The sequence below is a fragment of the Anthonomus grandis genome, chromosome 7 (genome assembly GCF_022605725.1).
Source record: "Anthonomus grandis grandis chromosome 7, icAntGran1.3, whole genome shotgun sequence".
Lineage (NCBI taxonomy): Eukaryota > Metazoa > Arthropoda > Insecta > Coleoptera > Curculionidae > Anthonomus > Anthonomus grandis.
Genome location: NC_065552.1, coordinates 30,961,893 through 30,987,419, shown reverse-complemented (window position 1 = coordinate 30,987,419; position 25,527 = coordinate 30,961,893). Strand labels below are relative to the sequence as shown.

The 25,527-nt window shown below is 31.6% G+C and overlaps 1 protein-coding gene across 1 annotated transcript in view; it reads left to right on the top strand.

Annotated features, from left to right (window-relative positions):
* LOC126738317 (uncharacterized) overlaps nucleotides 1-24,582 on the top strand; it is a 31,748-nt gene extending 7,166 nt beyond the window's left edge. The window contains exons 2-9 of the mRNA XM_050443584.1: nucleotides 3,154-3,320; nucleotides 10,004-10,093; nucleotides 10,149-10,419; nucleotides 17,648-17,835; nucleotides 19,676-20,006; nucleotides 20,069-20,193; nucleotides 20,616-20,813; nucleotides 23,938-24,582. Coding sequence (XP_050299541.1) covers nucleotides 3,165-3,320; nucleotides 10,004-10,093; nucleotides 10,149-10,419; nucleotides 17,648-17,835; nucleotides 19,676-20,006; nucleotides 20,069-20,193; nucleotides 20,616-20,813; nucleotides 23,938-24,195 — 1,617 coding nt within the window. The 5' untranslated portion in view covers nucleotides 3,154-3,164 and the 3' untranslated portion in view covers nucleotides 24,196-24,582. The remainder of the gene's footprint in view (nucleotides 1-3,153; nucleotides 3,321-10,003; nucleotides 10,094-10,148; nucleotides 10,420-17,647; nucleotides 17,836-19,675; nucleotides 20,007-20,068; nucleotides 20,194-20,615; nucleotides 20,814-23,937) is intronic.
* The last annotated feature ends 945 nt before the right edge of the window (nucleotides 24,583-25,527 follow it).

Genomic DNA, 25,527 nt, shown 5'->3' with positions numbered 1-25,527 from the left:
AGAAAATCTTAAATGTCATGAATGAGTTAGGTGTATATATTTTGGAACAGTTGTTTGTAAATAAATTATATTAATATTTCTGCTTTTTGATGGATTTTGTCATAATTTTTTTCTTTAACAAAAAACAAAAAAATTTTGGATAGTTCGAACCAAATACAGTCAAATCGAATCGAATTATCCAAATTCTAAAATCATTTTGAAATGTACATTCAGAAGAAATAAATTCAATAAGAATGCACGTTCATACATTTATATATATTTTTAACCTAGTAGTTTGATAAATAACACAGTTAAATTTTTTTGGAATACTAAGCAAGAATTATTATATTATTTACATTATTTAATTAATAAATTTTTCATAAGAGATTAACTTTAGTACGATGTGCAACATATAATAAAATTAACAGAGAAAGGTATCATTAATAACATTTAATAACTGTTTTTCGAATCATTTTACTCGTTAAGATGCAATTGCTATTATTCTACCATTTTTTTAATTATATTGTTGTTGGATGGTTATAATCGCTTGTATATTTACGTGAAAGTAGAGTTGGAATAAGTCAAATATTTTAAGGTTTTAAATTAAAAAGTTTAACTAAAGAAATCTAATTGTCTTGGTAACTACAGTCTATGATCTCTTGGAAAACATTTTTTTGTCACATTTTTTTTTAATAAATGGACTTATGTTAAACATATAAAGAAATATCTATTCATTTTGCTATTCGTTAAATTTATTTGTAATTTAATTTTATAATTCTTGTTTGTGTCACTAGTAATTTACTCAATTGCAATACTAATTTTCTGGATCTATAATTGTCATTTTACGGCTAACAACTAGCTTTATTAGCGCTTACGATTTAATTTACAATTACCTGTAATTCTCACTTAAAACTAGCGACTAGACTCATTTCTAGGACGGAATATAGTATTCAATAAAAAATATAGAAATTTGCTTTTGTCAAACTGATTATTGTGTTAATTTCGAAATAAATTGCAAACCATGTAAAAATAATAACAATAAACAGGGAAGGGAAATATTATCTTTGTAAAAATTTAAAAAAAAACTAAATAATTCAATAATAAAATTAATCCTATCCATTGCCACCTCACCAGCAAAATAACCTTGACTGAAGGGCATTTTAGCAAAATTTTGTTGGTACGTTTTTAAAATGTCTTAGAAATTTATTTATTTATATTATATTTTTCTTATATATTTTTTATTTATTAAAAATAACTCAATCAGCTTGTATTAATTTACATTACCAATCAAATAGGTGATCACTGCAATGTGTACTACAAAAATGTCAAATATTAGTATAAAATAACCTGTAATTGTTAGTGATGAATAATCACAGGAACTAGAGAAAGACTATTCAATAGTCCTATTGAATCTAGGCAAAAAACCCAATTTTGTTTTCTAAAAATGACGACAATTACTTAAAGATGTTACGTTTAAAAAACCAATTTAAAGGGAGAGTCATGAAATTTTATAAACTAGTAATTCACTGCATATCATCTCAAAAGTTGATACTTCTGCAAAATACTAAAATATATTCTTTTTCATTTATTGACTTTAATGCATTAGATTATAACATATGTTTATTTTATAGGATGAGTATGCTCTCATATATAATTATTTCTTTCTATAAGAAAAAAATCAAAATTTAATTTCTTTAAACTGTTCAATATATAACCTTAAGTCCATAGTTTGGACTCTTGTCCATTCCTAATTCATCAACAGGTACCAGTGTGCCTAATTTCTCTTTGGGTTTAGGTACTAAATTGTTAGGAAAATGTTATTGTTAACAAAATTAAGTCGTTTGGATGTTATGCCTCATTAAAGGTGTGATTTAGTTGGTAATCTTTTGTTATTATTAATGCTTGAAAAACAACTGAAGTTAGGATTTAGCAAACTATACAGTGTATCTTAGGAAAGTGGTTCGCCACTATGACTTTTTTGTGAGAGAAAGTGAAAAAGTAAAAAACAGTTTAACGCCGCATACCTTCCCAGTTTTTCCCAATTGAAAAACCCAAAGATTGCTGTGAATTAATAAATTATTTGTTTTTGTTTTAAATAGATTTTGTAGCGACTTTTTAGCATTTAGTAGCATTTGCGTAATATCTATTAAAAAACCAAGATTAACGATAAATTGGACTCTCACTATCGATAGTCTTATATCAAATTATTTGTAAAAAAATACACTTTTTAACTATGGTAATGAGCCACCCTAGTTCCATTTGAAAAAATTGAGTTAAAGCCGAAAATACGATTTTGCAAACTTTAGACGCATCTAGGAAAGCTGTGAAAACCAAAAAAGAGTCAATTATATTTTTCTAAGACTACTGATGTAAAAATTACGATTTTAAATTATTCATGGCACTCTATAGATTGAAATTTAAAAAAAATTAAATAATTTAAACGTTAGATGTCAAAAGTTGACATATGGGGTATTATATTTCTTAGAATGTCATTTTTTATCAAAATATGTCAAAAAAATTGGGGGATCCTATTTAAAATAAGCAAGTTAGGGCCATCTCCGGTTAAACCGGAAGTGACAGAAAACAACTGAATACGTCAGCAAATCCCAATTTGGGTGCTACACCTACGTACCAAATTTCATTTTTTTTTACTTAAAAATTAAAAAAGTTATAGAAGCGAACTACTTTCCTAAGACACCCGGTATAGTAAAAGTATTGGAAATTTTCTACCTCGTGTTTTTTAATGTTTATTCTGTATATTGGGTATATTCAATTATCGATATATGTATATTAAAAGATGATTTTACATTTCATTGAAACAAATTGCTGTTTTACTGTTAAACTATAAAATTAAATTAACCAGTCTTTTTTGCTCATCTGAAATCACAAACCAGCTTAGCAAGGTCGAGTTTCATTACCTTCAGTTGAACGTCTGATATATTTTTACCACCCAAAAACAGTTATATTACCGCGAGGTATTCCTTGACACATTTTAAGAAACCAGATATCGATATCTGTTATTTTTATTCCAGTCATATGAGACAATATTTGTGGAATATTGAATTTTCTAATGTATCAGTTATTTTTTTTTATAAATTGGACTGTTGCGCCTGTTAATTATTTTGTATGTTTTCAATATTGCTTTCTCAAATAATATTGATGTTTTTTTTTCAGAAAAGTTAACAATGTTTGCTCACCACCAAGATATTCAAGAAGAAGCGAAACTCGAAGTAATGCAACGAGTTTGGCAAGGAAGTAGACGTAATGCCTCATCTTCCACGGCATTCTTCGAGCAAGTCAATGAAACTGAAGATGATATTTTGACCACCTTACCAAGACAAGTAAGATGCAACAAAAATATATTAAATTAGTTCAAATCTATTAAAAAACGTTTGTTGTTTTTTTAAGTAATTTGTGCTTAAAAAGGAGAATGACTGATCATTTTTTTAAAAGAAGCAGTGTGAAAACATTTCTTAAAAAATAAATGATAAGTCTCTCTTATTTACGTTAAATTAATACTGTTTTTATAAATAAAAGTTAGGCTAGCCTATCTAAGTTTGGACCCCTATCTGAGTAGATGTTAGTGATGCCGACCAGTTCATTGGTGTCATTTCCAAGCAAGCTGAGAAAGCAAGTTTGTTGATTCCTATTAGAAGCGATCCTTATCGGATTCATGTTGCTTCCAACATACCGGAAGCGAGTCATTGTGAGCAAGTTAATCAAGTCATGACGAGAAATTGTGACTCGCTCGACTTTATTGTTTGATTTTGTCGACTTTCTTATATATTTTAATATATATACACACCTATACTGGGAGACAAGCCCTAGGTCCAATTGTGACCCTACACTATTCAGATGCAATGATTTTGGTATTGTCTTTGTGATATAGAAGCTCGTATTTAGTTTGGTGTTAAGAATCCAACAAGAATCCAAAGAACACCAAGGTACTTGATTTCCAAAACACAACATAGCGAGGTACCTGATAGTTTAGGTACCGATAGGAATACTAAGTTGATCTTTTTAATAACTAGCACCATTTTAGTCTTTTTGGGCTAAGAGCATTTCACACAGCATCTAGTAGTTGAAGAACCGCTGGCATACGTGTTAATACGCTGATCAAAAACACTATCTGTTTATCATCTGCGTATAAATATAGAGACTTGTAATTTGCCACATTATCAGTTATTTCACAAATATTACATCACTGCTAACTTGTCAAATAGTCCGTAATTAAAGAAATTGTTTTTATACTAAATATGTATAGACATATAAAATTATATTCAATTTAAATAAACAGTGTTAATAATGTAATAATGCACATATGTTTTCTGCTAAAATATTGTTTTTCATCAACACAACCCTTAACCCCCCACCGACCCTAAACGTTTGCCCAGTAAGAAATTCTGCTGAAAAATCACCGTTTTTCGTCTATAATATCTAACCTAATAGTACTGTTTTTGTATTAATTATTTATTAATTTACATATATATAATTATATTAAATTTAAATATACAAACTGTGTTATTACATAAGATATTAAATATGAAACCAGCTATTATTCATGCGTATTATTTTGAAAAACAATTATTTTTTTAAATCAATTACTTACTGGTAAGTTGTGTGGGGTGGGTGGGGGGCTAAGGGTATGATTAATAAAACACGTTTTTTTGCAGAAAATAATTGCCTGAGGAAAAATGCTTTTTAAGAAGTTTCTGGTTAGAGTTTTATTAGAGTATCACCTTAGAATTAGATTTTAGGAAAGATGAATCGTAGCTTTAAGTGCTGTAAAATAAGGATTTTTTAGTCTGCAACTCATCTTTCGCCCTAGTTGCCTCGAATGTCAATCTGAGGGTTATAAGGCTTGTAGACTATACATTTTATTGACGGAAAGGTGTCAGACTATGAACAGCAAATTGAGAGTTTGATGCGGGAATAGGATAGATGCTTGAAGATAATTCAATGTCATTTTCAGATTCTTGGAGGGTTTGTACCTATCTATGAACTCCAAAAATGCTGCAGCAGCAGTGTTCTTGATCAAAGCTTCCGATGGTGTGGATCATGGAATACTGCTGTGAAAGTTTGATTTTTACGGATTTGGAGAGGTGGTTTTCAAATAGTTGAAATCATACTTATCTGGTCGCACCCAGATTACACAACCGTAGTGTGGTATACCCCACCTAAGGGTCAGTGTTAGGTCCTATTTTATTTCTATTATACGTTAATGACCGAAGCTCTCTACCACTGCATGGACTAGTGGTTTAGGTTGCCGATGATACTAAAATACTGTAGCATAACAAAGATCAATAATAAGTAGTTGGATCTCTCATAGTAGAGGACTTCGCAAAATTAAAGCATGGTGCATATGTAATCATCTTGTATTCAATGTTGATAAGACTTTTATTCTATTACGCTTAGGCCTTTACATAGTAGGGATTATTATCGATTTCAAAGAAACTCTCTTATATTTATGAGTCGTAAAATATTTAATCATGTTCCTCTCTCGATTAGGACTATTACAGACCTTAAAAAGTTTAGGAGGGAACTGTTAAGGAATTCTAAAAATGATGCGTCAGCGATAAGCCACGACTGTGAAGAATCGCAGCGAGGCAGAAAGGAGTGACTAAAAGATATCGGTTGAAGTTCCTCGAATATTTTGTTGGCTACGAATATTTCGTTATTATAATAAATGTATAAGTTATAATTAATATTACGGAAATATAAATGTTATTTTGGGAAATGATGAGTGTTTAACTTTTACTCTTACAGAACTTAGAAGAGAAAATTAATCTTACCAGAAGCTTACTACAAGCATTAAAGAGTATTTTAACCACTCATTTTGATATCTAAAATTAGTTATGTATCTGTTGATCAGATTTTTTTTAATTTTTTTAATTCTTGTTTTGTGTTATTTATTGCCTTTTCTTTTCTTCTCTTTTTAGTTTTTATTCCTTTTCGTTGTTTGTTTGATCTTTATATATCTCTACTTGTGTAGATGCTGTATTTTCCCTCCAAAACCAAAGTTACTAGAGCTGATTACACAAATTGGTTGTTTCCTCCTGTTGGTGATCCCTTATTAATTTTTTTTATTAACTTTTTTCTTTGGGTTTGTGGTTGCCCTACCCTGAAGAAGTCAAAAAGCAGAAACACGTGTCGGCAAGTACCATCTTTACATGTTCTGCTTCCCGTCTTACGGAGTATCCCGATAAACGTATAATATACTATAACCTATTCAAATAACAAGTAAGCAGAATGTATATTTTAGAAACTGTTGATTAGGTACTTCTTTCCATTATATATGTTAATTTGAATAGGTATTTAATTATTTTCATTTAAGTCTGATGATGCCTTTAGGGACGAAACACGGAAAACATTAAGTTTTGGAGAAGTAAGTATCTTTAAGAAAAAATGGACAACTACTTTCGAATTAAATTAAGTACTATGAAAGATTCTTGAGCAAACATTCAAAAGTTCTGCAAAAACCAATTTAGCATTTCATTCAGTATCTATCACAACTATGATAGATATATAAAATACTAGTTTTCTAAAATGCTGTCAGTTAAAAAAAAGTTTTATTAATATCAGGATGACTCAATAATACACGGATGTGCTTTTTAAGACTCGTCTATTAAAACTAAAATCTCAATATATTTTCTTAGCTTGTTTCCAAATAAAATGATAACACTAAAAGTCTTTCATCAGCACATCAATACGATTCCATGAAACCCATCTTAAGTACCGAAATTAATAACCAGCCTAGCTTTCAATAAATATCGGGTTACCACTTGAGGACCGTGGGTCGGTGTTGGGCCATATTTTACTTTGCCTGACATTAATTAAATTTTAAACGTATTTTTATAAATATATTGTGTATTCAAACCCTTCTCTAAAAGAATATGTAGATATTATATCAGTTTACGATCTAACATGAGTCACGGAAAAACACTCTTATTTTGATTTATGTGAGACATTAATTTAATGAAAGGTAAATCAAATTAATTTAATTCACATATTATTTTTAATCATGGATATTTAAGCATCTATTTACATAACAAACCGCTCATTAAAGCATTTTATTTTCATTTACAGTAATTAAGATTAACCGGACTATTTATAGTTTGTTATTCTACCACATTTAAATTTTAACGACGTAGTTTTGCACACTTGACTTTGGCGCCAAGTACATATGGCTAGACTTAATAGCTGCTGATTTTGTGTCTGGGGGAAATTTGTAATCAAATAATAATCAAAATACTTCTGTTATGTCATTGTTATGACTTATTGTTTAAACTTATCTAAATTAATTGTATTTTAACAATGACAGACAGATATTTTCAATTTCTTTATTCAATCAATTTAATTACAATGCATCTTGAATGAGTAGGATATAAATACTTAAAATTAAAAAGTAATTATTTTATTTATCTTCTTGCAAATTTTATGACCGTAATGTTCTTTTTATATTAAAACAATAACGTTTTATAACATAGAGATTAGATAAAGTATTATTTTAATTTAATATGACATCTAAGAATGGGCCTCGGCTATATCTTAAGAACTCTCAAAAAAATATTGACAGATGATTTGGCAGGACAAACAGATGATAAATTAGTTAAAGTAGTGATTCCGAAAGATCACCTTGAATTAGAGAGCAAAGTTTTATGGAGGTTAACTAAATTAGGAATATTTAATCACAAATCACACTTTAAAATTATATGTAAAATAAATTAGTTAATCATATCATAAATGTTGACACTACTCTCCATCGTTTTTTATAGATTTGGAAATCCTTTTATCATTCGGAACTTCTGTACATAATTTCCAGGCTAAAAACGCTGCTGGTGGAATTCTTGCATCCAGGGCAATCGTGTGCTAGGTCTCTATGGAACTTAGTTTTTCTACAAATAAGCAGATTTAAGTACTCGTTTTGCGAACGTAAACGAGCAGCTCTTTAAATAATAGAGAAATAGTGTGCAGTTAACTCCAAAGACTGAGACTCTTCTGGTACCTAAATTATCAAATAATAGGTACTTTAGGTACTTTAATGTGACACTCCAAAGCAATCAATCAAGTTGGAAATATCACAAAGGAAATACAGAAAGCGTACATCTCAGATGAACAGTGTAGGCGCACAATTGGTAGGATCTGAGGCCTCTCATCATAAGATCTATGCTAACGTAAGATGCTGTTGTCTGGGGCCATAATTTTTCAGAAACTAGACCATTTGACGAATGGCCTCAATATAACGAGAGCCATGAGAACCAGTTAGTAGTTAGAGATTTCTATATATTACTGTGCCTGGCGCCCCTGGACATTTATGTCAAGAAGGTTGTTTTACTCACAAAGACTCGCTTTCGCTCTATTAAACTCAGCATGAATGCATAGATTGGCATGTATTATCCATAATCGACATAAGGGGCATTAGTATCAATGAAATGGCAGGCATCACTAACATCTACTTAGATGGTTTCAAAACCAAGACAGACTTAGGTTGTGCTTCCAATAAACTTATTCATTAGGGGCTACGCCAAGTGTTCTTTCAACAGAAATACATGCCATAATTCTGACCGTAGGACTACTAGACAGCAATAAGGTAACTGAAAAAACAGATTTTATTCAAATAGCTACTATAGACTGACTATTCCTCATGTCAGAACGAGTGCAACAATAGCGTAGTTATTAGGGAAGCTTTCATCACAAATAGCCTACAATTTGGTTGTATCAAGAGACTCAAACCCAGTCAGGGTAATTGGGTCGCCGATTTCTTCCCCAAGAGGGCTGCCACTCTTAAACTAGTAGGGCTGGACCCTTTCATAGGTCTGCCCATGACAAATATCAAAACATACACTTACTTAGACGCTTCTTAAAAACTGATGTTATGTATGTTATCTACCTAGTCAACTGTCTCTTGTAAATATGCTGCAAAATTCTTGGTGTCCCATCCATGCCTTGGAAAGATCAACGAATCTCCTTTTGGCAACTTTGTCGCTATCGTTGATTCATTGGACTGAATGACAAGTAGAGGGTAGCAGCCTCTCTTTTATTTCAGCAGACACAATGCGATTACCGAGTCCTAAGTACAATGGTATTCGCATCACAAGTTACAAATACATAATAGACAAGGCAGATTTTGAACAAATACTAGTGTAAAAGTCCATACGTAGCAGAGAAGTGGAACTGTAAAAGAACTATAAATGTCGTTCTTTCCATAATAGAATACTAGTTGTTTCAACGACTGTAGTAGGACACTGTGTGGGAATAACTAATATTATGGATGTACTTTAAAGTTCTGAATCTAAAGAACAAGCAAAGTAATATGTTGTATCACAGTATAACAGTTTATTATAAAGTTTGTAGTGGTGGTTTAAACTTGTAAGTTTTGCTAAGAATTAAAATGAGTTCAGGGAATGATTCCAGTTGATTTACGATTACATTGATGATGGAATATGTGAAGAAAGCTTTCTTTCTCGAGTGGCGTCTATTCAGATATTGATGCATATATACCCTTGCAGCAACTATAGCATTTCTAATAAGCTTTTGAAAGATTGGACATGAAAGTAAATATTTTCACGTATTGCTTCTAACTTCGTTTTTTCACCCTATTAATTTTTTTGTTTTATTTGATGATGGAAATGTCAAAAATAGTTTTCAATAAAGTGAAACAAGGATATGAATAGAAAAAATAACACTTTTTACTCATTAAAGTTTATGCACTACCTGATGGCCATTCCAAAAACTAAAATAGTATTTCTAACTTCTCGCTAAAATAATTGAATCTACGGAGTCCAGAGAAATTGCATAGAGAGCAACCTAATGTTATCTGTATTATTGCTATGATTGTTTAGATTAAAGATATTCTTCTACTTATTATTTCATTAAGTACTAAAAAAGAAGTATTTGGAATTTTCTCAAAAATGAGCAATTATTCAAGTTCTATTATACACAAGTTCTATATACACTACTAAACACACACAATAAAAGTAATAACCTAATTTACTTTCTATTTACCTGCAACTTCTTGTTTTAGAACACCTGGAACCACCTTTGCGTTCCGCCACCACAAGAAGAAAAACCTTGCAGCGATGTAGAGAGCGATAACGAATGCCTCGACTTAACTGTAAGCTGATAAACCATTTTAAAATACAAAGCCTATTAATTTTTATGCATTTTAGGAGTCATCAATCTTATCGAAACTTCACTACATTAAGACACAAGAATCATGCGTAAAACTAGACGCTTCAACGCTAAAAGATCTACCTGCGCACTATACCATTTGTGCTCTACAGCCTCACCAATTGCCCGTTTGCGGGGTGTACATCGACAGCAGGATCATTACAGGGTTCAAGTATAAGGTGCGTCCGTTACCACGTGTCGGCGAAAAGTCTACAGTTAATAAATGTCTGTTTGGAGAGAGGGCGCTTATGTTACAAAGCATTGGCAGAGGTATGTTTTTTATTTCAAAAGTTTTAAAACTACTGTTAGACTAATGTATTTCTCATTCAATTTTACCCAAAAATATTATAGAAACGATGGATGAGCGACAACAAATAGAAGGGCGGGTTTGTCTTTTACTTGCATATTGCTTTGGTTCTCGTCATTCGTTACCTATGGGCTTTAACATTTCTGCATACATCTTGGTAAATCTTAGCAGTGTTGCCAGGTCTGAAGTGTTTGCATGAGATTTCATGTTTTTTAAACAAATCTCATGTTTTCAATATTTTGCTTAAAAATCTCATGCTTTTTAGCCTTTTTAGCTATACCAAAAAAACTTTTTTAAATTTTATATTTTTGTTTATGGTTTTCTTTCTTGCTATTAAAAATATAGCAAGAAACCCATAAAGAAAAAAAAATCATTAACTTTTATCGCAACTTTCTAAACACTTCCGGTAAATATAAAAAGACTAGTCCAGGAGGCTGAAACTAGCAGTAGAAAGCAGCAGAATATTGCTGATATGTTTGCTGAGAGTAGGAGTAAAATAAGCTTAGACCAAAAGGCGAAAGAAGGTATTATACGTACAGCAGGTTTTTTGGCCGAACATAATCTACCCATGAACTTGATGTAACATTTTATTGATTAACTAAATGCTGTGTGTACCGATTCCGATATAGCAAAAAAAATTAAAGCAGAACCAAAATAACTAGGGTTCTTAAAAAAGTAACAGGATCTTCACAAAAGTCGTATTTGAGAGAGCTCATGAAAAATAATAAGTTTAGTTTAATTGCTGACGAATCGACAGATAACTCGTGCATCAAACATTTGTGTTCAGTGGTTAGAATGGAAATTGAAAATAAAATATAATGGAAATTAAAAATAATTTTTTGGATCTGATACCGGTAGCAGAAACTACAGGAGCAGCTTTTTTACAGATGTTTATGGACTTTTTCACAAAACACAATATACCTTATAAAACAAACTTTATTGGTTTTGCCTCGGATGGCGCCAGTAATATGGTGGGTATTAGAAATTCCTTAGTCAGTGGAAGAATTAAAGGAATTTCAGGAATATATATGTGTTGCTCCAGTTAAAATCCTTCATACAACCCAAACCCGTTGGCTTTAATTGGAGAGTGTGGTGAAAAGACTGTTAAATCAATATAACGCTCTAAAACTTTATTTTACGGATCAAACTGCCAATAATATTAGTCAGGCAGATCTTATTTTAGAAAAACCGTTCATTGAGCTTATTATTCAATCAACGAGAAAAACTGAATAGGGAAGAAAATCATCTGGAGTTTTTATCAGTTGGCTATTTCTTTACAAAAAAATAGCCAACGTAGTAAAAAAAATTGTAGACTTTTTTATAAAAGACGAGAATATTAGCTCTACAACTATTTATAAAATAAATTTTAAAAGCCTCAGAAATTTTTTACAACGGGATGAAGTGTATTCCTCAGCAGAAATAAATTCAAGCAGTTTAGAAAAAAATAGGCTAGAAACAGTTAAATTAAGTAGCTTAAATTTTTAGATCGAAAGTATTCAGCAAATGTATACAAGATTTCCTCTTAAAGATTCTATATTTGAAAAAATGGAATTTACAGATCCAGAAATTGTTGAATCTCGAAAGATCAGATCTATCAGTCATATTTCCAAATTATTTCCAAACTTGCTTGATGTTAATATACAAGAAATTGATAATGAGTGGTTAGCTCTAAGAAACTTTGAAATTGATTTTAAGACTGATAAGACGCATGACGGATGAGTGAATTTTGTTAATATATTGCACAAATAAGAACTTTAGATAATAGTGGTCAGCGTTTTCCAAATCTAACAAAATTCTTCTTCAATTTACTTACTTTGCCTGTTTTAAGTGCTAATGTGGAAAGAGTATCTTTCGCCATGAATTTAAACAAAACAAAACAAAGAAATAGGCTAAAAACTTCTATCATTACTACCAGTTATATGCAGTATTACTATCAGCAATACTGCATACAAAAGATCTGGTGAACAAAAACAAATTTATTTGTGCAAATTTCTCAATATCAAAAGAAATGATTAGAAACCTCAGCCAACAGATCTACGAATCTGACTCTGATTAACATTTTATTTTTAAATATATTATTCTATACAATAATATAAAAATAAAATAAAATAAAATAATAAAATAATAATAATGTTTATTTTCAAATGCAATATAACAAAAGAAATACCAGTCAATTTAATAAACATCGACAATAAATACATAATGCCCCCAGCCCTCAGGAGCTAGTACGGTGTGCGAGGACTTGCTGGTATTTTTTTTCGCCCTAATATAAACCTAAATTGCAAAACAAAACAAACAATCTAAACTATGAATCTATTATATGCACTTAGATATAATCTTTAAGTTTTTAAATATAGGACATGTTATTATGTTATGTGTTTATCCCGTTTAACCTATCCATAAATAAAAAATCTTTAAAATATTGTTAGTTTTTCATTTCCTGGGGCAATATATTTTGTTCTTTTATTTTAAAATATATTTTTTTTAATATCAATTTAAATTTAATTTAAAATCAAGGTAAAAAAATACGTTGTATAACAATAAATGAACACCCTGCTAGGGTATTATTAACAACAGCGCGATCTCATGCTTTTTTTTTTAAATCTCATGCTTTTACGAAATATTCTCATGTAAACATTTTTCGGCATCTGGCAATACTGAATCTTAGTTAAATTTATACAATGCGTCCCAAAAGTTATGTATAAATTTTAAAACGTCGCTTTTAATTTATACGTTCGGTTTTCTGTACGTGAAGTTTGTATATACAGGGTTAAGGTTAAATTTAATTTTTAAATTTCGCGTGGAATTCTACGTATGTTTCATGCATCATGTCCTATACCTAGTCCTAGTTACACAGTTATCGAAAAAAACACCGCCGAACATTGTTATTGAAAGCCGTACCTTATCTCTGAGAATTTTTATAAATAGAGCAAAAGATTGTGTATTTTCATAGACTGTATGACAGTTGTACGCCAAACAGATATCGTCAAGCGTGCGAACAAAGTTGCGGTTTTGACAATGGTGAAGTTAAAGGAACGAGAAAAAATTGAAATTTTGTACGTAGTTGGATTTGGTGGCAGATCATGTGCTCGAAGAGAAGGTGCTCATTTATTCAATAAAATCCATTGTGATCGTTTTCCGATATGTCAAAAGGCGGTGAGTAGAATAGGGGCTAAATTTACAGAATTCGGTAATGTTAGAGATATGCCGAAATCTAGTCGTCCAGCTCGAGATAAAAATGAACATTTTGACGTTTTGCTTTCTTTTTCTTTTTTTTTCTACCACTCTTCTGTCACAGATCGGGGCTAATTTACACATGGTGAAATCTGAAGTTCATGGAACAGTTAAAAAGCACAAATATCACTCATATAGAGTTATTTCACCGCAAGAGTTATTTGATGACGATTCTGATAAGCGAAATGAGTTTTGTGACCGCTTGCAAAACATGTGCAAAAATAATAATTTCAAATAAATTTAATCTAAATAATAATTTAGTAACAAATATCAATTTTGCAATGAAGCCACGTTCTGCTTGAATGGGTGTGCGAACAGATAAAATTGTCGATAATGGGCAACAGAGAATCCGAATTGGATGGAAATAAATACCTAGGACCCTCAAAAACTAAATGTGTGGTAATAGTACGAGGAAGAGTAATAGGACCCTTTTTCTTTGAAGAGACTTTAACGGGACAAGTGTATCTCGTTTTTTTTCAAATTGAATAAATTCCAGCATTATTAGCTTTACGTCCAACTCCATTGGACCCAGACTATCCTGACGAAGAATTAATTTCCCAGCAAGATGGTGCTCCTCCGCACTACTACTTTTTTGGATGAAACCTATCCCAATCGGTGTATTGGAAGGAGAGGACCCATCAAATGGCCTGCTAGGTCGTCTTACTTAACACCAATGGACTTTTTTTATGGGGATATTTCAAGTTGATGGTATTTGTTAATAGGCGACGTCTAAATGACTAGACTACTTAAAAGAGAGGTGCAACGAAATTTTATTGATCGCTTGGATATTATCAAGCCGTGAAAGGCAACCATTTTGAACATTTAATTTAATTTTTGTTCTTTTTTTATTATTTGGTTACATGAATCGTGTTTTTCTCGATAATTGGTGACTTTAGGTATAGGACATGATGCACGAAAGATACGTAGAATTCCACGCGACAATCAAAAATGAAATAAAAAAAGGTGCTTTTATTTGAAAAAATGGAGTTCATGATCGAAATTTATTTTTGAGCAACCATTTTATACACAAACTTCACGTACAAAAAAGTGCAAGGTCTGAGTTTTGCAAAAAACTTATCGCTTAATTTTAAATGAATTTAGACCTAAATTTTGGAACGCACTGTATAATGATACTAGGTGTAGCACAACTAATATGATAAAAACACAAACCAACGTTAGTGCATTATTAGAATGAGACTATACAATTTTAAATTTCAAATGTATTGCAGACCAACGTTTTAATTAATAGCAAAATAATTTAATTCTAATATAATCTATTTGTAAAAAAGCGATAAATAGGACAGGTTGTTTGTGTTTGTTTCATTGCAGGTTTGGGTAATTTTATAATAAAACAAAATTCTACAAATTATAGGAGTAGACAAAACAAAGGTAAGAACACAAAGTCACGGTCTCATCATCTATATAATTTGTTCAAACTACACGTGTTTCGCTCCTATCGTGTAGCTTTAAACAAATTATATGGATTTGATGAGACCGTGACTTTGTGTTCTTACCTTTGTTTTGTTTTTGTTTGGTCTCTTAGAGAAAAATGGATGATACGTTTCTATAGGAGTAGACAGTTTGTTCCTTTGGCTTTGGTATAATAGTTCTTTCAGTCTAGAGTTTTTTATTCGCTTATGAAATATTTTTCAATACATATACCTAATTCTAATCCTCGAATATTTTCTTAGCAACTAGGGAATGAGTATTTGGCGGATAACAAATGATTTTTAAAGTAATTTCAGATTTTTTTATCTGTATCGCAAGATTTAACAAAACTGATGTTTGTATTTTTGGATTTTAAAGAAAATTAATCGGCCAAACTACAGTGGTGGCCAAAAGTATGGAAACTTTTTCAAAAAATTCAGAAAATGTCGCAATGCGAAAACATTCAAAAATATATATAAACAGCTTATCAGCAAATAAAGAAATTCCAATGGAGGTAAAGCAAAAGAATGTTGTTTATTAGTTTTGATGAAAGAGGAGTTATTTCTCTGTGGCCAAATGTATGGAAACATTTGATAAAATCATAATAATTGTTTACTACAAGCTGTTTAACGGTACGATTTTGTTTGAGTGAAGACAGGCATCATGCCTAAGTGTAAGTACTTATCTAGTGATTAAAAAAGTAAAATAGTTAAACTATACCAGAAGGGTTATAAACAAATTGAAATAGGTCAAAATTTAAACATTTTAAAAGGCACTGTTTAAAAAATAATTAAAAAAGTTGAAGAGAGAGGAAATGTTTCGGTAGCCCACAAGCAAGGAAGACCAAGAAAGTTGTCCAAAAGGGCTATGAAGGTAATGAAAAGAACATCGATGAACGACCCAAAGAAAACTTCTATAGATATTTCTGGAGAAATGAGTGAAATGGGGATTTTTGTGTCTGCTTGCACGGTGAGAAGAAGGCTAAATGAAGTGGGGCTTTTTGGAAGAGTTGTTGTAAAGAAACCACTAATATCAAAGAAAAATAGAAAGGATCGCTTGAAATTTGCACGAGATCATCGTACCTAGTCTCACCAAAATTGGAATACTGTATTGTTTAGTGACGAAAGTTAGTTTCAAGTATTTGGGAGTGACGGGAGACGTTATGTCCGGCGACAGGTACAGCCACAAATACCAAATGCCTACGGTAAAACATGGTGGTGGAAGCGTAATGGTGTGGGGTTGTTTCTCCCGATCAGGTGTTGGCCCCCTGGTTAAAATTGATGGAATAATGGACCGTTTTCTATACAAAGACATATTGGAGAACAACAATTGTCTTATGCTGAGGAGGAAATGCCATTGAGATGGTTGTTTCAGCAAGACAATGCCCCTAAATACAAGTCTCAATTTGTGAAAAACTGGTTAAATGAACAGAGCATTGCTTTAATGGATTGGCCTTCACAGTCCCCAGATCTGAATCCCATAGAGAATTTATGGGATCATTTGGACAGGAAGATTCGAAACCATTCGATTTCAAATAAGGCTCAACTGAGGGAAATACTGCAAACTGAGTGGGCTGCTATTTCCAGTAAAGACTGTGCATGAGTTGTCGATTCTATGCCACGAAGATGTAGAGAAGTAATAATTTCGGAGGGATATGTCACAAAATATTAGCAGATTTTGATTTAGATATAATTTTTATAAATAACTTTCTTCAGTTTCCAAACTTCTGGCCAAGGAAATATTAATTTTATTTCATTTTCTTTTTATAATACGTTTAATTTCAAATTAATATGTTAAGTTAGGTAATATATTATATATACTTTATCACAATATGAGTAACTTTATTATAGTTCCTGGTTTCTTAAAAAAAATACAAATAAAAAAAGTTTCCATACTTTTGGCCACCACTCTACATTAATCTCTGGGCATTTCCATTTTATTATTTATAGTATATCTTACCAGCAAATAGCAATTCATACCAGTATTTAACATGGGTTACTTGTTTTCAAAGAAAAAAAAACGATATTGAGATGCGTCAAAATTTAGAAATACTAATAAAAATTTATAAAAATAAATTACCAAAGTAAGAAATGTATAGCGAATTTGTAGAACATGTACGAGTTGGTTTTATTCAAATTCAGAACTAAGGTATTTTATACAATATATGTATAGTACTTTAAACACCGGTAAAAAAATAAATTAAAGCTAGAAAATTTATGTCTGGAATGTTGTAATATATTATTTTTGGAGAAAATCTTCTTATGGCATCCGAATTAATTTTTTTTTGCATTTCTGATAAGTACAATATTTAGAATTGGAACACAGTCGTTATTTCCAACTCCAATTTGAACTCTATTTGCATCTGTATCTACAGTGTTTAAATATTTTATAATATAAGTTCAGAATTTCTTATAATCATAAAATCATCAATATATCTCTTATAAGAACATTATTTTTGGATAAAACAGCTTTTTTTTAAATGAATCAACCCTTTAAATCCTATTGTAAAGAAACTTTATTATTTTTAAGGTTTTGCCAGGCGTTTAACATTCGAATCAGATAAAAACCACCTAAACAACAACGACAACTACTTCTATAGTGACAACAGGCCGGAGGGTTACGCTTTCGAGCTCGAAGTCGTTTCCGAAGGAGATAAATTTACCATTTTTGATATGAATAGAGAAGCCCAGGGAACTGTGGAAATCTTAAAAGTTGAAGTAAGTTGGCGTTTTTTTAAATCATTTTTATGTGGTGTAGTTAGTGGACTTCAGCGTCCCCTATTGTGTGATCTTCGCGGAAAAAGAGACTATTAATGGATATTTTTAATGATATAAGGAAGAGAATAGATACAATAATTACATTGTATTGCACATTTTTCTCAATCCAATTGTATTTTTTTGATTTATCTTTAAAATAAATCCGTATTGATTTTTCTTAAACAAAAAAGCTCAACTACTGAGATTTTATGAGAAATTAAGTTTTTTTTCTTGTAAATAGTCAAAATAGCTAAATTTTCAACTTTTAATAGGTAAAAATATCCATTAATGTTATAAAAGACGAATAAAAGACATTATTTGCAATAATGTTAACGTACCAAGAAACTATTATTCATAAAATATTACCTAACAAAGTATGTGTAAACCTTAAGTTTTGTAAATACTTAAGGTTTCGTTTTGGGGCCGCTGAAAGTAAATTTAGGTAAATTTTGCAAGAAAACCCATATTTTATCAGAAGCCGGAGCTCTCTCTCTAATAAACCTCGAGTCGCCGCATCTGGAAACAATAAAGTCAAAAAAATACACTATGGACCAAAAAATTAATAAACCACCGTTCGGCATGGTGCTGTCGTAAGTCTTTAAAAATATGTGACACCTGTATTGGGCAATTTAAAAGTTGAATTGTTTATTTTAAGTAAATTCTAGAATTTATTACAATGTAAATGAGATAATTGTCTATGACCCCTGTATTTAGAACATTAAAAGACTGTTTGAGTCCAACACATGCGCTTAGGGGCAAGGGGGAATTTTGTTTACAAACATATTTACTAATCCTATGTATTTTTAATAAAGACATTAGGTAGAACATGAAATAAGTGATGTATACTGATATGTGTTTTATACAATAAAATTATTCAAAATTCTGAAAAAATGAATTTATTCAATTAATTATTATTAATTTTTTCTTTGGCAATTTTTCTTAAAAATCAATTGCAAGTTCTTCGGACTTTAATCTAGAAGCCATAACTACTTTCAATGTAATGAATAATGGTGCGTTATTTAAGTTTGGAAAAAAAGACATTAAACTAAAGATATTAAACTGAAACTAAAAAAATTGCTAAAAGTTAGATATCTCGTATCTCGATATTTATTATTAGGTCAGTCCATAGTCAAGAAAGACATCCAAAACATCCTTCTCATAATTATTTGTATTCCTCTTACTATAGGTTGTGAGCAAGATTAAGGGCAATGTGCATTATTTAAATACTCAAATTTCTTTTTTATTTTTGAAAATTTAAATGTTATTAAAACTTAGCTATTAGTCTAATCTTAAACTGCTGATTTGACAGCTAATATTAAGAACTCTAATCCAGTTCCTATGACCGATGAACCGATCCGTAAGTGACCGATTTATTTATTAAATAATTAAATATTTAAGAAGGATATCTGTCTCTGAAGTTTGGTAGTCATACAAGTTCTATATTTAGAAAATAACAATTTTTGATACCTGCAATTGAAAAAAAAATGCTTATTATTAATACAGTTCTATGTTTAATTACAACCTATTAAAATATTTTTCAATAGACTTCGTCAGTTGTATATGCTGTAATTGACTATCGGGAAAGTCAAAGTAAAATAAACCACATATTCAGCGTAAAAAAGAATGTACTATCAAATTTTTTTTTATCATTAAGTAAGAATTTCGGATTTTTTAGAAACCTCTTTGAAAGAAGGTCATTTATTAATAATTTCATTAAAATAATCAATTCAACTATCAAATCCGCCCGATATAGATCGTTTAGAACCAATCCCCAGATTTCTTATGATGCTCATTCTTTCAGGGTCCTCAATTAGAAATTTCTAGCTCATTTACTAAACAAGGCATTGAAAAAAGGGCCAATGTTAAATTTACAGGCAAAGTAGAATTTTACGATACCGGCGTGGCAAAGCCGACTTTGCTAACCGGTGTGGCCGTCGCCTTAAAGTTCAAAGGCAAAAATGCCGCAGAAGTAATTAAAGTGGTCAATATCCACATTAAGAAGCAGAGATATTATTTGGTGCCTGGAATTAAAAATAACTACAGGAGAGTCACTGTTAGAGGAGAAGATATTAATGACGTGCCTACTAAGTATACTATGACTGGACTGGAACCGTACGAGTTACCTGTCGTAGGTACGTTAAAGAAATTATAAATGGTTATTTGTTATGTTATGGTATTTATTTTAATAATTTAGGTACCTACGTGGACTCGAGAGTAATCCCGGGATTCTCCTACAAAGTGAGGCCTAACAATAAAAAGTACCATCTGTTTGGTGGTAGAGCACTAAGGCTTATTAGCATAGGAATGGGATATGCAAAGGTAAGGAAAATAAAGTAATAATTTAACAATAATGTTTTTTTTTTTTGTTGAATAGAAGTCCATATTTTGTAGGAGAATGCGTATATAAAGATAACAAATAGGGGAAGTCTTTATCTCCAAGAAAAATGCATGTGGAACACTTAGGTAAATGTATTATGCATTTCGGCTGTGTAAACAGCCATCATCAGATACAGAACATTACAAAAAACATATGACATTTACCTAAGTGTCCCACATGCATTTTTCTTGGAGATAAAGACTTCCCCTATTTGTTATGTTTTTTTTTTGCTTAATTTGTCTTGAGTTCTAAGGTCTAATTGTTCAGAAAATTAAAACCAAATAGATCAAGCTATTTTTTTATAATCATAATCTATTTTTTTGAACTCGACACTAAGTTTAATAATTTTACATTTTTTATGTAGAGACTTACTTTTGAACCCGATACGCTAAACAATCCAGATAACTTCTTGTGGTCAGATAACCATCCGGATGGTTTAGGGTTGGAACCGCGAGCAGTAAGCAAAGGAATGAAATTCAACGTTCAGGCCGGAGATCAAATTATTGGTGAAGCGACTGTTTTTAGGGACGATAAACCACAATTTGAGGAGAAAACTGAAAAGGTAAGTTTTACAATTAGGATTAGGGAAAATAAATCCGAAACGGAATGTAATTGCAAATTTATTAGTATTTACTCCTCTTTACCTAAATATTCAGTTAAGTAAGGAATTTAAGTTAGGATTAGAGAGAATTAATTAACTCATAAATATTTTGTGCAAGGCTTTTTGTTGGAGCACATATTCGGGAATGGCTTCGTAAGAAAAGTGGACTGTATGTCGCTCGAGTCAGGAGAAAAGACACTACATGGTTCAGGAAACTTTTATTTACACCTATTTACATTTTATGTGCAGCGAGTTGCATTTCTGCTTTAAAATTAAAATTTGAGGAAACATGAAGTACATGCCTCATTCACTGTCAAAGATGCACTAACGATAAATTCTTATCGCGCAATTAACTCACGATTATTAGTCAAAATGTCATTGTCACATTTCAGACTGAAAAAATACTGGCGCGGCGTTTTATCATAGGCGTGCTAAATTCAATATAATATTATCATCAAAATGTTACATACAACATATACAAATAAAAGGTTGTTGACTTTGTTTCCAACATATTTACATAAACAAATTCACCTACGTGGGGGTAAGAATCCCGCTAAATTTAAACAAGTTTCCTTAATATACACTCCTATGCTATGTTCTTAAACGAATGGAAAAAAATATGGGAAATCATACACTAAATATTTGAATATTAGGTACAGGATTAAGAGTAGGGCTCATGGGTAATTTACTAGAAACTTCTGCAATATCTCGGCAGTAATGTAAAGGTAGCATTCTGAATTCTTTACTCCATACTCGTTGGTGAAGTTACGCATTTGCCGTTGCCGCTTGTACGTAGATGCGGTTTTAGTCGATGTGGACACCCTGATATGATATTCATGTATAATGTCTTTAGTTCATTGTTGTTAAACTGATTGAAGTGGCTCTCTAAGCACGAGCAAATCCAATTTCTCTTTAGAGCATCAGAGTAACACTAGGACATCTAAAAGAAAAGCGATTCTGAGATGACTGCATATTTAATATCGCAAAGAATGCCTTTACTTGATGCAATACTACGATATCTCTTAAAAATATTCCTTAACTTATATATCAGATATCCTTGTGTTGCATAAGACCTACTATCTTTATTTGCATGACTGAAAGGTTTGGTTCTACTCGCAAAAGTTCGTAAGCAACAGTTTAGTCCATTACGCCATGCAAGTTTCCTAATATGATCTGATTTTCTTTATACAAATTAAACCACGTTAAATCCAAGGATAAATCTAATTTTTTTTACATTAGTATACTACTCTAATCATATTTATGTTTCACTAAATACTTAAATCGACAAGTTTGATGTCTTTTTAAAGTCGTCAAGAAATTGTCGAATGTAGGTTATATGACTTAAAGAAATAGTCCATATTAAAAATTCCCAGTATTTACCAGAGATACATTTTTGTAGTGGTTTTAGCAACAAGATATTCGTAAAGGTTGGTTCGCATTTTAGCATTGCAACTACCAATACGTTAAATCTACCACAGATCCTTAGTAGTGTAGCTTCACATTAAATTTTTATTAAATTATACCAAATATTTCAAAAGTTATCCAAGAAAACCCGATTTCCAGCGGCGTCTTTAAGTGACCGTATCTTTGTAGGGAAGGCCTACAAGAAAGTTCCATATTATTTTTTTATTTTCTACCTGGATCCGAGAGATTTCCGAGTCACCCTATATAGTAAACTGAAATTAAATCGCTACAAATGAAATATCTCGGATCTTGATTTTTGTTGTTAGGTCAGTCCATAACCAAGAAAGACATCAAAAAATATCATTCTCATAATTATTATTTCTCTTCACTTCCACATACTGTAGGTTCTGAGCAAGATTGAGTATAATGTGTTACATCCATGTCATCGTCTCCATTCCTCTTCGTCCCTATCAATATCTTCGTATCCGGCACTGCTTTCATTTGTTACCTATAGTCTATTTTAAATCGGTAGAGAGTAATGAGGATTAATAAGGATTAATAAGTAGTAGTTAATAAGGATTAACTATGCAAAAGGCGTACAGTTTATAATGTATTTCATTGCATTCCAGTTTCCATTGCGAAATTCATTCTTTTTACGGGGTGCAGATAGTACCACCTGGGTTTGCCAGTTTAGAAACTCTTTTGGTTGGCTTCAAACTCAATATTCTTGTCAGTTAGTCAATACATAATTTTTTGTTTTCTCCAGCATCTAACGGGGGTCTTCTCTATGCGCCGTGAAAGGTAGCTTGCCTTGTCCAAGCCCACCACCGAATCAGCCAACTTAAGTTTATTCTAAGTCTACAATTTCTCCAAAATAATGTTCGAAAACATCTTGCATTCATATCCTCGTGATAATCTTCTGTGCGGCATGACTCAAAACTTAGAAAAACCTTCTTTTACGAAACTGTCCTCAATATGTGTAATTATAAGTCTTTTGCCTTTTCCCGATGCCTCTTTAATGCCCGTTGACATGCCTTCCATGTATACTTGGGGGGCACTGATGGCTATCTTTTTATCTTGCCGTATTTTTTGAACAAGATGTCCTTCGGTAAGCCAGGTGTCATCAAGATAAAAAATATCTTTTGCTTCTTGCGGTACTGCTTTCTGGTTCTTAGGAATTTTTTTCTCCAGCAAACAATTTAATCGTTTTCCAGTAGAATTGATTTGCGATTATGCTTTTTCCATGCAAAATCCATATATTTTAAAGTGATCCATAAAAGGAGTTACCAGACCGCTCTCATAGCATTCAAACCCTATATTTTTTTTCGCTTTATTAATTAACTAGGTACTAAGTTTACCTACGCCGGAAATTAACATTTTAGTTCTCTCTACCTATTTAAAATACAGTATAATTCGTAGTATTTTTTGGTTCTATAAACTTAATTATGCAAGTTTAGAAAGTCGAAACTAATTTGTCTTTTAAGTGAAATATATAACTCGTTTAAAATAGCTTTTGTTTCTTATTAAGGGTGGTGATTTTAAGTGTTTTACTGGCTTGCTACTTAAATAGAAATGCAAAGAAAGTACCGCTTCAAAATGATAATCTATTGATCAAAACTACCGTTATTTTCCTACTATGAATTTGGATCCTTTTTAATAGTTGTCAATTATTTATTTTCAGATACAAACTCCAAAAGGAACTACCATAGAAAAACACATTCACGTAGACGTGATTTGCCACATCCAACTGGAACGTCCAGGTGGTGCCTCCACCGAACAAGACTCGTACATGATGAGAATTTCCGGTGTTGCCGTGGTCCGTAAAGAAGCCAAGAGTAACATCGCAAAAGTGGCAGAAATTAGCAGAATCGGTCTCGATTCACAACTTTACGTATTGTTCTCTCAAATGCATACGGAAATTAAGTTTATTCCGCAATAAACTAATTTAACTTTATTTTTGAGGAATCTCAAATCATAATTTTTCTCGACTGAGTTGATTTTATTAAGTATAATATTTGGGTTATCACAAGTATTATTTAAAGGCTTCCTAGAGGGTTCAGTTCATTTATCCTGTCAACGATATTTATTATAATGTATGCTTTCTAAAAATTATTTGTAACATAATATAAAATAATTTTATAGTTAAGTATAAGTTACTTCCTTTATTTTTTAATGTAAATTGTCATTGACGGAAAAATGATTGGACTATATAAGAGAATTTAGGCTGATTTAGTGCTGTCATTGAATTGTTCCATTTTTAACTTTTTCATAACTTTTATTATTTTTAACATTTATATACTTTTAAATAAAGTTTTTTGTGGAACTATTTTCATTTGTATTTTATTTTTTCTTTCATACCCAATCTCTCTGAATCAGTCATTTTTGACTTTTTAAACACATTACACTAATAATCACGATCACTTAGGACTACTAGAAATATATTTTATATTTACTGTATTTATTTACAACTATTTATGTCTAATTTGAATCTCGCGCCAATATTCCGAATTTTACTGCATTGAACTAACAACTCACTGCCAGCAGCGACGCGGGTCCTTATATACTCGGCTGACCATTTCGGAAAATTTGCTGATCTGCGAGATGTCGTACGGTGTTCCACTTGTGTCGTTCCGGGATAACATAAAATCAGCTGGTTTCTCGGTTGTAAAGATGGTGGATATCAGTAGAAGGTTCGCCTCTTGCAATTAGACCCCTTGTAGAAATAACAATCGACGGTTTTCTCCAGAGAACGATGGTGAGGAGTATAACAGCATACCAACACTTGTACGCCTGTAAACCTAAAAACCACTTCTAACGTGCTGCGAATCATCCTCTACAACCAGTCTAGGTTATTAAGTCCGAATGCAAATTTGGAAATTGCTAGACGTTTCAGATCCTCGGCAAGTAACTCCTTTAGAGAACATAACTCGTTTCAAACGTTCTTATAGGTTGGCTCCTGGTAAGACGCCTCTTTGGAAACCAGATAGAAGATTTTCTACCGGTCTCTTTATCGGTTATTTGAGTACTCGGACTTGCCCGACTTTAGGTTAGACCAACGCGGCTTTTGAATTTTTCCGAACTTTCTACGGAAAGCTTTAGCCATTCCTCCTGACATTTGTAAATCCAGACCTACACAATTTGCCAGAGCATACTCAGCTAGACCACTAAGCAAGTCTTCCTGTACTTCACAGGTCACGCCGTATCGAGATCCATTCTCCTACGCAACTCACTGACGTAGTCCTCCTTAGCAACATCGGTTCCTGGCGGGCAA